This window comes from Periplaneta americana, chromosome 2, assembly GCF_040183065.1.
Source record: "Periplaneta americana isolate PAMFEO1 chromosome 2, P.americana_PAMFEO1_priV1, whole genome shotgun sequence".
Lineage (NCBI taxonomy): Eukaryota > Metazoa > Arthropoda > Insecta > Blattodea > Blattidae > Periplaneta > Periplaneta americana.
The window spans coordinates 178,504,910-178,519,129 of NC_091118.1; the positions used below are offsets into that span (position 1 = coordinate 178,504,910).

The window sequence follows — 14,220 nt, forward strand, 5'->3', positions numbered from 1 at the left end:
GACTTGGTTCTATCAAGGGCTGTGACGGGATGGCCCACCTGTCAGCCGACGATGAGAGGAAGGGCTTGGGACTCCGGGTCTCTGGGACTTATCAGGCTACTCGTTCACTAAGCGGGACCTGGCTCTATCAGGAGATGAGGCAGGATAGCCTACCTGTCAGCGTCGGATTCACGAATGCCACCCAGGTCACTTGCGGGACGAAGAATCATCGCAAATATAGGAAGCACAAAGGGCCAAAGCCGTCCCGGGTCTATCCCTCGTTAAACCAAGGGAAGCCAATACAGTTTGTTTGCTCTGCTACAACGTCATTCATCGTAGAATCATCCATTTTTATTTGCCACACTCTTCAGTTGTTTTGTTTCAACGTTAGCATAAGTGAATATCAGTGGCGAAGCTCTTAAGAGGCTTTTGAGGATTAGCCTACCCAATAAGTTTAAGTTATTATATCTAGTAACAGTATAAGTTCGTAATAACGATGTATCGTAACACATACTTTAACGCCGATCCTTCTACACTGTTGGCCGTCATTCCAGGATCCGAGAGTTCAGTGCGTGGAGAGGCTTGTGACCACAAGCCTCTAAAGCAGCGGTGACCAAAACTCGAAAAGTTCCTGTACTAACATCTTGATCAATTCCGCGGATAAAAATCTCATGCTTTGCTGTATCAGTAATGTCACTGCTGTCATCAAGACCCAGTGAATAATATACGATTTTTCTTGCTTCTTTTTTTTAACCTTCCTCTTGAATATATAAAATTTTTTAAATTCTTCTCTCGATACCTGGTCGAAATATTCGTACTTTTTTAAAACTTAAGAACTTCTTGTGGACAAGTTATTTAAGCTATTTTAATCATTACTCTTTTGAGAAGTTCTGTTCTATTAAAATGCTTTAGGTCACGAAATATTTCAAACCGCATTAGATAGCTGACTTCCTTACATTTATTTATATCATCTTTCTTTTGCTGGCTATGATTTAAGACATGTCAATTCCTGGCGTTTAACAGTTCCTTGGTACATAATATTGAAACAGTTTTCCTATAATATTATTATTAAATGAATGACTAATAAATAGTTACCATCATCTAAAGATTAAGAAGATTAAAATTGAGATAAAACCTAATAATTTTATTCTTCTAAGGAGAAGATCTAAAAATATCAATATTCATGCACGTAGAGAAGAATTATAGAAACATGTAATGGTCAGTAATAATAATAATAATAATAATAATAATAATAATAATAATAATAATAATAATAATAATAATAATATATTATTATTATTATTATTCAGCGTGGCAATTAATGTTTCTATATACTCCTAATTGAACCGTTGAGCAAAGTAAACATATTACATTTTGTCGGCCAGAACAACAAAAGAGTTCTCCTTCTCATTCTTTACGAAACCACCTCTTACTGCTTGTAGAGAAAGAGTTTGTAGAGGACATGATACCGCCACTGCTTGCCTTCAGTACGTGAATGAAAAACACAGCAGTGTACAGGAAACTCCTCGTACCCGTTTGAATGTCTGTGATTACACGATGTAATCACGACATCCGGTTTGGTCACCGCTGCTTTAAAGGCATGGGTACGATCTTGACTCTTAAGCTTGAGGAAGGACCGGCTTAGGACGGAGCTGTAGCGAAACGATACAGGGGATATCGATTCGCTACAGCTGCGTGCTAAACGAGGCTAGCCTTGTAGCCTACCGTCAGAATAATACGTCGCGCTATATTGATGTTCTGTGAATGGGCTGTGTTGTTGAGCGTTAGTTTAATCAAAAGTGCATGCGTGTGTATTGTATACTAATTTTATGTAAAATGGCTCATACTGAGATAACATTGAGATCATTATCACTTATTTGTAGAATTGAAAGAGAAACTGTTTTAGGTGGGCGTATGAAAGAAAATGTGCTTACAAAGATGTAAGATCGACAATATATTTACATATTAAAATAGCGGATGGAAGAAGAAAAAATATAAATTTCGTGCTATGAGAAATATCCTTGGCTGACAGAGTGTTCTGAGAAAAATAAGTTATATTGTTATATCTGTATTCTGTTTGGGGGTGAAAATGAGTGGTCATCATCTGCTTGTGGGATCTGTGTCGCGGAAAATATTTCGATAGAAAAGCCGAGAAACATCTGCTGCATTTAAAAAGATATAAGGTAAGCAGATTTTTTCAGCCTACCCAGTACAGTAAAACCTCTCATTTACGGACATCGAAGGGACGTAACAATCTGTTCGCGTCTGGGAGGTGTCCTTTATTGGGAGGGAGGTTCCCCAATCTAACAGTAAATTTATAATACGCATTATGTATCCCTTCACGCTTTAAATGAAATGTATTACTGTAGTTTAATTCTAAATACAGTCTGCAGTACTACAGTAAATTCTTTGCAACTTCGAACTACAGTAGATAAGACCGAAAAAGGAAAATACAGTACTGTGCCATGCCATTTCATTCTAGGTCTACAATTATGCAGTAATGTAATTTACAGTTTTCAAATTGACCTTTACGTTCAGGTGCCATTTCTCTCGAAATAGTACAACTGATTGAAGTGAAGAGAATAGTCCTATTAACCCTATCATGTGTCGAATACATTTCACGATAGCAGAAACCTTGGACCCATCAGACAGGTTAAATTTTATGACTTTGTTTATCCAGCCACTTCCAGCTAACAAGGGGTAGCCAGCTAGGCTAGTGGTAGCCTACGAGACCCTTATTGTCTTCTTTCATGTTAAGGAATTTCTGTACAGTTCTCAAAACTAAATTTTCCATTTTTGTAACACATTAGGTCTTGAAATCCAAGTTCTGTCCGCAGTCAGGAGGTAAAGCAAACTTTAGGATTGTGAAACAGCTGTCCGTGTCCGTGTCTGAGAGTGTCCGTAAACGAGAGTTAAATTTATCATTATTTCTATATTATTTCAGTTGGGACATAAAAATCTGTCCGTATATGAGGAGTGTCCGTATTTTTAGGTGTCCGTAAGGAGAGGTTTTACTGTATTTACACCTTAGCTTCGCCACTGGTGAATATACGAGTATATTATTTCATAGGTTTATGTTCTCGCGTTGATGTTAAGGTTTTCATCGTGAATAGGTCCTAACATACTCGTACATTACCTTGTTTCTTGAAATTGTTAACTAGGGAATCTTGAGTGAGTGAACAGTAAAGTCTGTAAATAGCTATAAGATAACATGAGGAAGAAATTTTCAACTTTAGTAGAGGTCGAACACGATATGTGACTCATTTTAACACCATATATTAATTTTATGCGTGATTAGCTTATAATTTTATTTTTGTACTGATGCCTGACCATAATTATCCACACATATTCTCAGCTGCAGCGTGGATGTTATCACTATATTAAGAAGTTATTTTAAAATTCATATCGTTTTGGAAGGGGTAATTTTAACAAATTGTGTAATCACAGACACTTGCCAACTATACAGGGGTGAATTAGTAATAAATTAAATAAAAATGATTGATGTCTTCTTGTACATTCACATGTCTTCCGAAGTAACACAGTGGAACAAGGTCGGGTCTTAAAAGTCGAAAAAAAGAGGAAATGTATAGAAGTGGACGTTCACCGATCCTTGATCTGCTATTAAGACATCGCCGTGTCACGTGAAATATGTGAAAGAGCCGTTCGTTTGGGTTTGAAAAAGAAACGTTTTCTTATCACTCTGCCAACAATGTTAACAGTCAAGAGTTTGCCGAGAGTTGACCTCAGCTGGGTGATCCACCATGACCCCTGATGTCTGACACATGACTCTCGACGGACACTCACACTGCTGACCAACTGCAGAATTGATAATGTTGAGGGGAAATTCTAGTGGAAGGGATTCTAACGCCCCCTGCGGTACTCTGTTAGCTATATATATTCATAGATAAAATCGTGTTAACATGATTTACTTCGTAATATGAAAAGCTGCAACATTTACTTCTCGTCTACTTGTAACTGATTTAAATTTTGTGTGTGTAAGATTGAAGCATATTGGCCGTTTCCTACAAGTTGCTTCAGGTATGTTTAGCAAGTTTGAATTACTACTATTGAAAAATTATTAACAAACTCATGATTTTGTGCAAAATTTAATTAAGTTATAATATCACACAAAAACAGACAAAACAATTCAATGTTTTCAGTGTTCTAAGTTGCATGATGCAAAGTTGTTTTAAGGGTACATTACGTGAACGACCGCAAATATTATCAGAAAATGCATGCTCTAAATTTCTAAAATTTTGTAAGGAAATGAACTCAAAATTGGACAAAAATTACAAGGTACCACAACAAGACTTATTAGAACTTAAATATCTGATAAAAGTATAAAAAAGTTACTAATCATATTTTTTAGAATTCACTTTTTACTTTAAGTTGAAAATTTTCACACATTATTTCATAACTCCACAACCATTAGAGATAGAATTATGACATTTTGTACACTGATTTAATATACATTTATGCAAAAGGTAGACTATACAACAATGCCCATTTCTTTGAAAATAGAAAAATTAGGTCATAAAACATTATTGTAAATTTTAATATATTTTATATAGAACAAATAAAAAATTAATTGTATTAAAATAAACAACTGTACATGTCTGAGAGTAGTCTACTTTTCAGAAATAAGTGTTTATTACATGCAGGAAAAATATTAAAGATGTCAGATAGACCATAACAATGTTATGATTACCAAATGATGTAACTGGAGAACTTTTTTTTTCATATTTTGATAAAACTGGTTTGAAAAATATTATTAGTAACCTTTTTTATACTTTTATCAGATATTTAAGTTCTAATAAGTCTTGTTGTGGTAGCTTGTAATTTTTGTTAAATTGTGAGTTCATTTTCTTATAAAATTTTAGAAATTTAGAGCCTGCATTTTCTGATAATATTTGTGGTCGTTCACGTACATATACCCTTAAGTGTATTACATTATAAAGGAAAATAGAGCTATTTCAAGATAGAGGATTATTCAGGAGAAATAGTATTTTTTATGGAGTAAAAATATGGACTATTCTGAGTAAAAAAGTTCATATAAATATGTGTCAAATTTTCACTGGGTGTGGAGATACAGCTGTTTGAATGTTACGCGTGTCTTTACAAATTATACTACGAATTACGTACGTGTTGCTCTTCTGAGATCGTCTGAAGAGACCACCGGCGTAGCTCAGTCGGTTGAGGCGCTTGGTTGCTGATCCGGAATTGCGCTCGGGCGTGGGTTCGATTCCCACTTGGGCTGATTACCTGGTTGGGTCTTTCCGAGGCTAAATAACCTCGTAGTTGATACAGCGTCGTTAAATGACCAAGTAAAAAATCGTCTGAGGATAGCACTGTTCATAATGAGTGTAGAGAAACAGCTGTTTGTAGTGTCTTTGCCTACAAGTATGAGCATGTTTTTCCAGCATGACGGAGCCTCTGTACTACCCGTCAGGTGACACATCATCTAAATCTCACATTCTCCGAATGATGGATCAGTCGCATTGACCACCAAGATCCCCAGATCTTACTCCTGTCAATGTTTGTCTGTGGGAATGAATGAAAGACGTAGTATACAAAAATAAAGTAAACGCAAGGGACGAATTGGTCGCTCGCATTATGCAATGCTGCTCTCATAAAAGAACAAGGCGACCTCAGAAGAATAAAGCTTACTGATCTCTACAGAGCGGAAAGTGCATTGAACTATTGAAATATATTCGTACCATGTAAATAAGCAATAAATATAATCATTAAGTAATTTTTCTCTCCTTCTTGCTACTTGTAACGTTTGTTATGTGTAATTTAAAAAAATCTATACCTCCACACCCATTGAAAATTTAACGCATACATACCAGTATGAACTTTTTTATTCATAATAGTCCGTTTTTATTCATAATAGTCCGTACTACTACTCTATCGAAATATTTATTATTCCTCCTGAGTCACTCTGTATTAGCCATAATAATAATAATAATAATAATAATAATAATAATAGTAATAATAATAATAATAATAGGCCTAATAATAATAATAATAATAAAACCAGTACAAGAATAAATATAATTGCAACACCTTTCAGAAGACCCAAATTAATCCACACTTCTAGTCAATGCCTGCCCTACTCTCACATTCTCGCGTAAATAAATGATATGCTTCCAGACGGACTACATATCCCCGTTAAAGAAAGGAACATGATCACAAAATAACTATTTTTCTTGTTTTAACTTGTAATTCTCATGAATCAAACACACGTTAAAACATATTAGCTTATATTGAATATTTATAAGCAAAAATAACTGAACACACTATTCAAAATTATAGAAATTTCATTTTAAAACAAATTCAAGACCGTTTTGTTAAATGTTTTGTTACCCAATTAACGTAAAATTGTTTCTGTAATATGCATAGAAATCTAAACGCCTCCTACTGCCCCCTTAAAAGTCACTACCCTCTGAAAATCAGAAATACCCACTTTTGGAAACACTAGTTTAAAGGTACGTTTTTGTGTGATTATTTATTTTATATATAGTGTTTTTTAAATTATCTTAAGACAATTTCTCTACGTACATTGTAGATTGATTTTGGTAACATGATTTACTTATTTTATTTCGTATACAGAAATTAAAATCCTTCATTTAATACTGTAGATTTGTCTTTTCTTGCACTTTTTGTAATATGTTCAATGTTGTTACTTCTTGATATTGTTTGCTGATTAACGATAAATAGCTATATGTACGTAGATATATGTTGCACTTTCATGTTACTGCAATTTTATCTATTTCTTTATTTCTTTTCTATATGTAGCCTATAGTGTCGATAGTATCTGCAACAATGGCTACAGGCAGAGGTTATGGGAGTCTCAATAAGCATGTGGCTTTAGCTCATGGAGTAAGTTATGTTTTTATTTTACTTATGTGTTCGTCTTTATGTGTTTTATAATATATTGTCTATTTGTACGAGTATGTCCTCTAGCTTTACGTGAGTTCCAATATTGTGTGTTTTATGTGATGTGATATTCAGTTTGAAGTACTGTACAGTAATATGTTTTGTACGCTGCTATGACTCAGTGAATAGAGCGTGCGCGTTTGAACTAATAAGCAAACATTCTCATGAATGCAGTTAAAAAATTTGATTTTTTTCTTCCACCATGTTAATAATGTCAAAACAAGTGCTTATACAAATTTTGGCCACTCGAGCGCAATTAAGAGACGTGCAGAAAGTAAGTTTTCCTGGAGCTGTTTACAGGATGAAAACACAATTTCAAGGAAAGATTTATTGAAACAGATACAGCAATTGTTGAGCTATTTTTCAACATATTCCTCACAGGATTTGAGAAATTTGTCATACTGTGAGATCAGCAGAGAGGTACAGACGGCTGTCACACACTGGTTCCGATCCCAGGCGACAAACTTCTACAAACGTTGATCCCACGGTATGACAAATGTATGAGCAAATGCTGGGTAACTTTCGGTGTTGGACCCCGGATTCATTTCACCGGCATTATCACCTTCATCTCATTCAGACGCTAAATAACCTAGATGTTGATAAAGCGTCGTAAAATAATCTACAAAAAAAAAAGGTATGACAAATGTCTCAATTCCTTGACTAATATGTTGAAAAATAGCTCAGCAATAGCTGTATCTCTTTCAATTAATCTTTCCATGAAATTATGTTTTCTTTCTGTAAACGGCGCCACAGAAATTTACTTTCTTCACGGTCCTTGTAATTGCGCTCGAGTGGCCAATATTTGTGTAAGCAGCTGTTTTGACATTATTAACATGGTGGAAGAAAAAAATAACTTTATTTGCCCGCATGAGAATGTTTGCTTGGTTCGATTCCCAGTATGGATGGAAATACAAGCGGGTTCTTAGTTCGTTTCCCGGCTTGGATGGAGATTTATCTCCACGCCATGGGATTGGGTGTTCGTCCGTTGTCTTGTACTTGTCCTATATATTATTTTAATGTACCGAAGTACATATGATATTTCCATGCAGATATTCTGCGTCATCATACTCTGCGTTCCATTACTCTTTCATCTTGTACTTGTCCTGTAACGTCTCGTGGTGATCACACACGGCAGGGAGGGCTACCATGTGAACTAGTCTAGTGTTGGTGCAAAGAAAATTCAAAATAATCAGATAATATTGTAACGTCTGAAGGAGAAGAAGAAGAAGAAGAAGAAGAAGAAGAAGAAGAAGTAGTAGTAGTAGTAGTATATTACTATTATTATTTTTTCTTTAAAGAGACAAGTACTGTACATTAGTTTATAACAAACATAAATATGTCTGACATGACTAATTAACAAGATATATTGAAGTCAGTACTCGCTTTATTTGTTTTTGCTTACTATTATCATTATGTGACATAATTTAAAATGGGTTAGCAGGATATTGACACTGCCGAGATTGGTGGTTTGTTTTATGACGCTATTTGTTACAAAAACTACGAAGCGTCTGTTCAGAATCACTATATCTTTTAAAATTGTATATAATGCAATGTTCTTTATTCTCTTCTAGACAACCCTACGTCATCAAAACGGATGTCAGAATGTGCTGAACTGTATAATCGTTAAGAAACTTTGACTCTTTAATTTTTGTCGGTTGGTTGTCGTATTTTTTTTTTTTATAAAACGACGTCCTTGATTGTATGAAAATACTGTGATATAAAATAACGGAACTGTCGGCAACGATTTAAGTTTCGAATTTAAAACCTTCATTGCGTAGTACTCATATTCAGTTTGAATTAACGCATATTAGTATCTTCTGGGACAAGGACTTGGCACGAATATTAAATACAGATTAATTAAATTCGTATTCGACTTAATTAGTACATAATAATCTCTTCTGATAAATCTGGATAACCATTGCCAACTAGATTTCAAGGTCTTGACAAATTTGCTAGTTTTCATATGGAGAGTAGATGAATTTCAGTCGAAGTGAACGAAATCGCGCTGTGTAGCGAAAAAATCTTGAGACATCTGGCGTAACAATAATAAAGTGCGCTATTATGATAATTCTGAAAGTGTTAAGCTGGTTCAGTTTTCCATGCGTGTACGCATTAAATTTGGGGGGAATATTGAAAGAATCATGTTGAAAACGCACGTTCAATTAAGATGCATGCAGATTTCGTGTCTACATGGTGCGCCGTGTTGAACGTCATCTTCATTACATACCGGTATATATTATGTTAATTAGGTACTTAATATTAAATATCAATCCAATACTTAGGTATACTTGATCCTCAAATTGTGATTGCACATTCCGTAAGCACTCATATTTTTCTATAACCTTCAATAAAGCTAATCGTACTTGTCGCCATTTTCAGCTTAAAAGGTCCACAGTCACCAATCAAAACAAGCGGCCTCCTAGAACAATCAGCTGTTCGCTACATGCTCCTGTTGAACGAAATAACGCACAAGATACCCACCGGCGATGGGTAGCTTTCAATTGCTGCATACGTTCTCATTTTTAGAAGAAAAAGGCATGCACAATTGAGTGCGTTTCGTTCAATCTTGCATGCATTGCTTGAATGTGTAAAGTTGAAAGAAAAGGTGAACCGTGTAGATGCACCTTTAGGATATTGTCACTATTTCGTTTATTTACAGCAATTCACCAGTGAAGTGTAAGAATCTGCTGAATTTCAACAAATCAGAGCCATCTGTCATAGAATTATTGCCGATTTTATATTACTTAGGAATATAGTTATAATAATTACTTTCATGTGTTCAAATGTGAACTTTTTATTGTCACTTTTGTCTTGTCCCTGATCATTCGCAGTTCTTTCCTGCTTGGTAAGCTACGTTAAGTATTTAGAAGTCAATGAAAATTTGTACGTTGCCTATCAATAAGGAACAGCATAATCTAATCAATAATTCCTAATAAACTCAGAAATAATCGATTTCCTTAATATCAAATAAACCCAATAAACTCGCTTTACGGAATTCCATTTCCGTTATTGTACCTTTAATTGAATTTCCTTATTTTTAAATTTCATTGTGTTTATGGTAAAATAAATATTTCCATTACCTCGTTGTTTCTGTCATTCATGTGTAGGCCTAGTTAGAATAGTTAGCACTAGATGGCTATTGTCATGTTTCCAAATAATATTTTGTGCGAGATAGTGCATATTTGCTTGATTTCCGCACAAAACCAATCCGCGGAAAGTCTAAAATTCCACATTCAGTATTCCCAACCTAACACACACAACAATTTCCCTCTTCTTACCGCTTAAGTGACATATTGATTTTACTGCTTTAGGCTTTTAACATATTATTTTTAGAGACGTTCAACATAGTAATAATTATAAATTGGAAACTTACCACTGCAATTTCACCTAAATTGCACTGTTAATTATTGTTTTTAAATATTTGCAAAAATTAAGTAAACTCAACAAATTCACTAAAGTTACTGCATTCGTGATGCAAGTAACATTAAGGAAGCCGCGAAAAAATCAACAAGATTCCAGACTCATCATAGATGGGGGGGGGGGAAGACAGACGTATATCATGGCCTGCTGGAGTATAGTAAACACAGAAAACATTTTAAAGCAACAATGTTGAAGATAGATATTTTTGTTTTTCAAATTTGCCGTCATTGGACAGAAACCAAGATGGAGATTTCATTGCAACTAATTAGAAATGCCTCTTTCAGGTATGTAATAAACGATCTCCGCACAAAATAATGTACGATACACGAGCGGTATGTTTGTTTTCATGTTCTCGGAAATTAAAAAAGCTCAACTATGTTTCGCTTTGTCAAACTTTTCCTCGAACATGAAAACTTCAACATACCGCTCTTGTAACGCATATTACTATTTGTTCTTTGTTCATGAATTCCGTAGACAATGACAGCAAATAGAAATACGATACAATATAAGCAAATCAAATATCTTATATAATAATTGTATGCGCTGTTATATTTATTTTGTTTATTATTCTGTTCGCCAAAATAAATAGTCTTAGAAAAATCACGCGAGACTTTCATTTCCTTCGGATAAATTCATACGCGCTTTGCGGTTGTGAACTTATCGACAAGATATAGACCTCTTTTGTTATTTATTACCTAGATAAGTGCCGCGTCAACATCCTGTTTCGTCGAGAAAAATTTAAAATATTTGCTGTGCCATTTTTTTTTTCTGATGATTGCCCATACTTTGAATGTCTAGCAGGCAATGATGAAACTGGAATATAATTACTGTATAATATATTATAGATTCCAGGTTAAGAAAAAAGCATTGGGCATATGAGGCTATTCCATCAATAGTGACCAGTTGTCATGGAAATTCCTAACTACCACAGAGTTTCTACAGTGTACTAGACAAGGACCATAAAACCAGTGTTTTTTTCTTAACCTGGAATTACCTGTATACAAAAAGATTAACAGAGTTTAGCAATTTAGCATTTTATATTTCGAACTAATTACATGAAGTGTCATATTCAGAGTAAAATAATACGTTTTTGCTCTCTTTTGATACATATATTTAATTCTAGTATTAACCACTGTCGTAACTCGGTCGACAGGAACGTTTGCTTGCTGATCCAGAGCTGCGCTCGGGCGTGGGTTCGATTCCCGCTTAGTCTTAAGTGCATCTCTGTACATAGTGTTGGACATTGTGCCACTGTCACATATTCTGTGACACAGTACATGAGTGTAGGCCATCAAAGGGGAACAGAGAGGTAGAACTTAAACTGAGAAGGATTCAATCCGGCATCGGCTTAGTGGATAAAGCATCAGCACGTAGAGCTGAAGACCCGGGTTCGGGTCCCGGTGCCGGAGAGAATTTTTTTCTTCGTTCTACCCATTCTTCACCATATGGATTCTTTTAGTTGGTATTTGGCGAGATGACGCCGAGAATACGCCATAGATTATCTGACACTTGCCTTCCTGTTGGAAAAACTCGGAAAATACAAGACCACTCCTATTCTGTGAATGATTGGGTAGCCGAACGGCCGTGTTCTTGTACACGTTCAAAGATATCTAATCCTACTAATTGATAGTGATCGATAATTTGTTGGTGTAAGTGTGGATTCTTTAGTTATTATTTATAGGAATAGATGGCGAAGATAATAGTCACTGTTGCCAATCGTAGATAAATATACCCGCCTTATAAAATTCAGTTTTTCATCCCACTTTACTGATTATAAAACAACACTGGGTTTAGCTGGAAACCGCTGATATTGCCAATTATGAGAATAATTTATGCTTAATCTACATAATTCTGTTCCCTGACACTTTTTAACCGCTCCAATAATAGTGCCACCTATTGAGAACTAGCTGAACTCTTTCAGAGTTTGTGAATTTTTTTATATCTTTGGTTCTGATTTATCCCACAGTCTAGTATATACAGTCACGAAGCTTGAGTTGTGAGGGTGCTAGGAACAATAGACTGTGCCGGTACTATTTCGCATTGTCTGTAATGAGGCGATATTAGCGATCCTAGTGTTTATCTATGGATGCATATTTAATACGTATTGAGCTTCGTGACTGTATATACTAGACTGTGCTTATCCCGTCCTTAGAAAGTTCGCTTATATGATCATAAAATCGTAGGTCAGATGTCTTTGAATGGCATTGTACAAGTACAACACGCCGCATCTTGAGCTTAACCCGGCCTGTGGTATGGATGATGATGATTATGGTGATGATGATGATGGTAATGATGATGATATGTGAATTAATGTTGACGAAATGAGCCCGGGGTCCAAGCCCGAAAGTTACCTATCAATTTACATGGTGCTAGTTTCGGCCCAAGACTTTATAATAAAATTACAAACCATTTTCCAAATTGGAAATATTTTAAAATTGAAGCTTTTAAAAAAGAAATTTGTAAAATTATCCATGATATATAATATTAACAAATGTATGTTTTTTACCTTTTATTTCTGTCGACTATATTCATGTTTTTATTGAATATCACTGGCTTCTGTCGGATTGTCAATATATAGTAAATGTGTATTTTTCTCTTTCTCTTTCTTCTTTATTCTTGCTCTTGTGATATATTGGTTTGAATTAAGTTACTTACTATATTTAATAAACTGTTCTTGTAAATGTTATGTTATATTATTGACTAAGACCACACCGTACACGAACCTGGCTCTTACGGTAGTGGCTAGAAACATTTTTGTTTTATAAATTTAATTTGTACTCACTAGCTAGCTAGTTAAATAAAATAAAACAAATAAATAAAAATAAATCCTGCTTCAATTAGTTGAGGAAAAATCCAGGAAAAAACCCCAACCAGGTAACTTGTCCCAACTGGGATTTGAACCCGGGCCCGCTCATTTCACGGTTAGACGCGCTGTTACTCCACAGCGGTGGACTTTTTTGTACTGGTACCTTAGTTTAATATTTAAACATGTTTTTATTTGAGATTCTCTTAATTAAAAACATATTGCCGATACGCAATATAATTTGGGAGATATTAAATACCAATTCCTTGATCTTTCACGAAGTATACTGTTTTCTTTCTCTTTTATTTAATAAGAAGAAACTTTAAAGTTTTATCTTAATGAAAATATGTATTAATGCAAACACATTATGTACGCAATGCGTGTGGAATCGGTTTCGAGACAAATCTTCCGAACGAAATTGATAGGTCGAATGAGTCACTGATAAGGGCAGTAGAGGTGTGTAGCTCTTTGACTGCTCGTACCTGTCAGTTGGTGGGTGGTGGTCGAACAGATAAGTCATGGCGCACTACCAACAACCTGCAGGGATCACGGCCGCCGTACTTCCTCCCGACTATGAAGAGGTATCCAGGAATCATTTCATAATATAAACTTTATCTCATTTCAGCGATAAAATTATAATTCTTTAATCGTTTTACTGTCAAAACAAGAGGAAAGACGTAACTTACTGTGAACAACTCTTAATGGCATTAAAATTGGGATTAGATAATTGTCCTTTGTTTACTTTTTGCTGTATTTAGTTTCTTGTTTTGCTCCAATTTTTTAATTCCTTTCCGTTCTTCATAATTTCAGTAGGCTATCTTTTATGATTTGTAGATATTATTTCAGTGAAAAAATATATGAAGTATAGAATGTATAAAAAATAAAAGAAAACATCCCGTTATCAATCAAACGTTAAGAAATGCAACGCACACTACATAAATACTACTATGAATTAAAAAAAAGAATAGAATAGAGACTGTTACGCTTTGACATCTTCACGCGACTAAAGAAAGAAACTTAACATATATCATTTTTGCTCTGAAATAACCTGCACCATAAACTTCGCAAGTGTACAGGCT

General features: G+C 34.8%; 1 protein-coding gene across 6 annotated transcripts in view; it reads left to right on the forward strand.

Moving 5' to 3' along the window:
• Nucleotides 1-14,220, forward strand: part of LOC138694869 (proton-coupled amino acid transporter 1) — a 118,295-nt gene that overhangs the window by 63,301 nt on the left and 40,774 nt on the right. The window contains exons 1-2 of one of the 6 annotated variants that reach the window (XM_069819004.1): nt 3,871-4,017; nt 6,778-6,861. The exons of 4 other annotated variants lie outside the window; for them this stretch is intronic. In XM_069819004.1, coding sequence (XP_069675105.1) covers nt 6,805-6,861 — 57 coding nt within the window. In that variant the 5' untranslated portion in view covers nt 3,871-4,017; nt 6,778-6,804. Of the gene's footprint in view, nt 1-3,870; nt 4,018-6,777; nt 6,862-13,582; nt 13,723-14,220 lie in introns of those variants that run through there. One more of the 6 variants, XM_069819003.1, reaches the window with a different exon arrangement.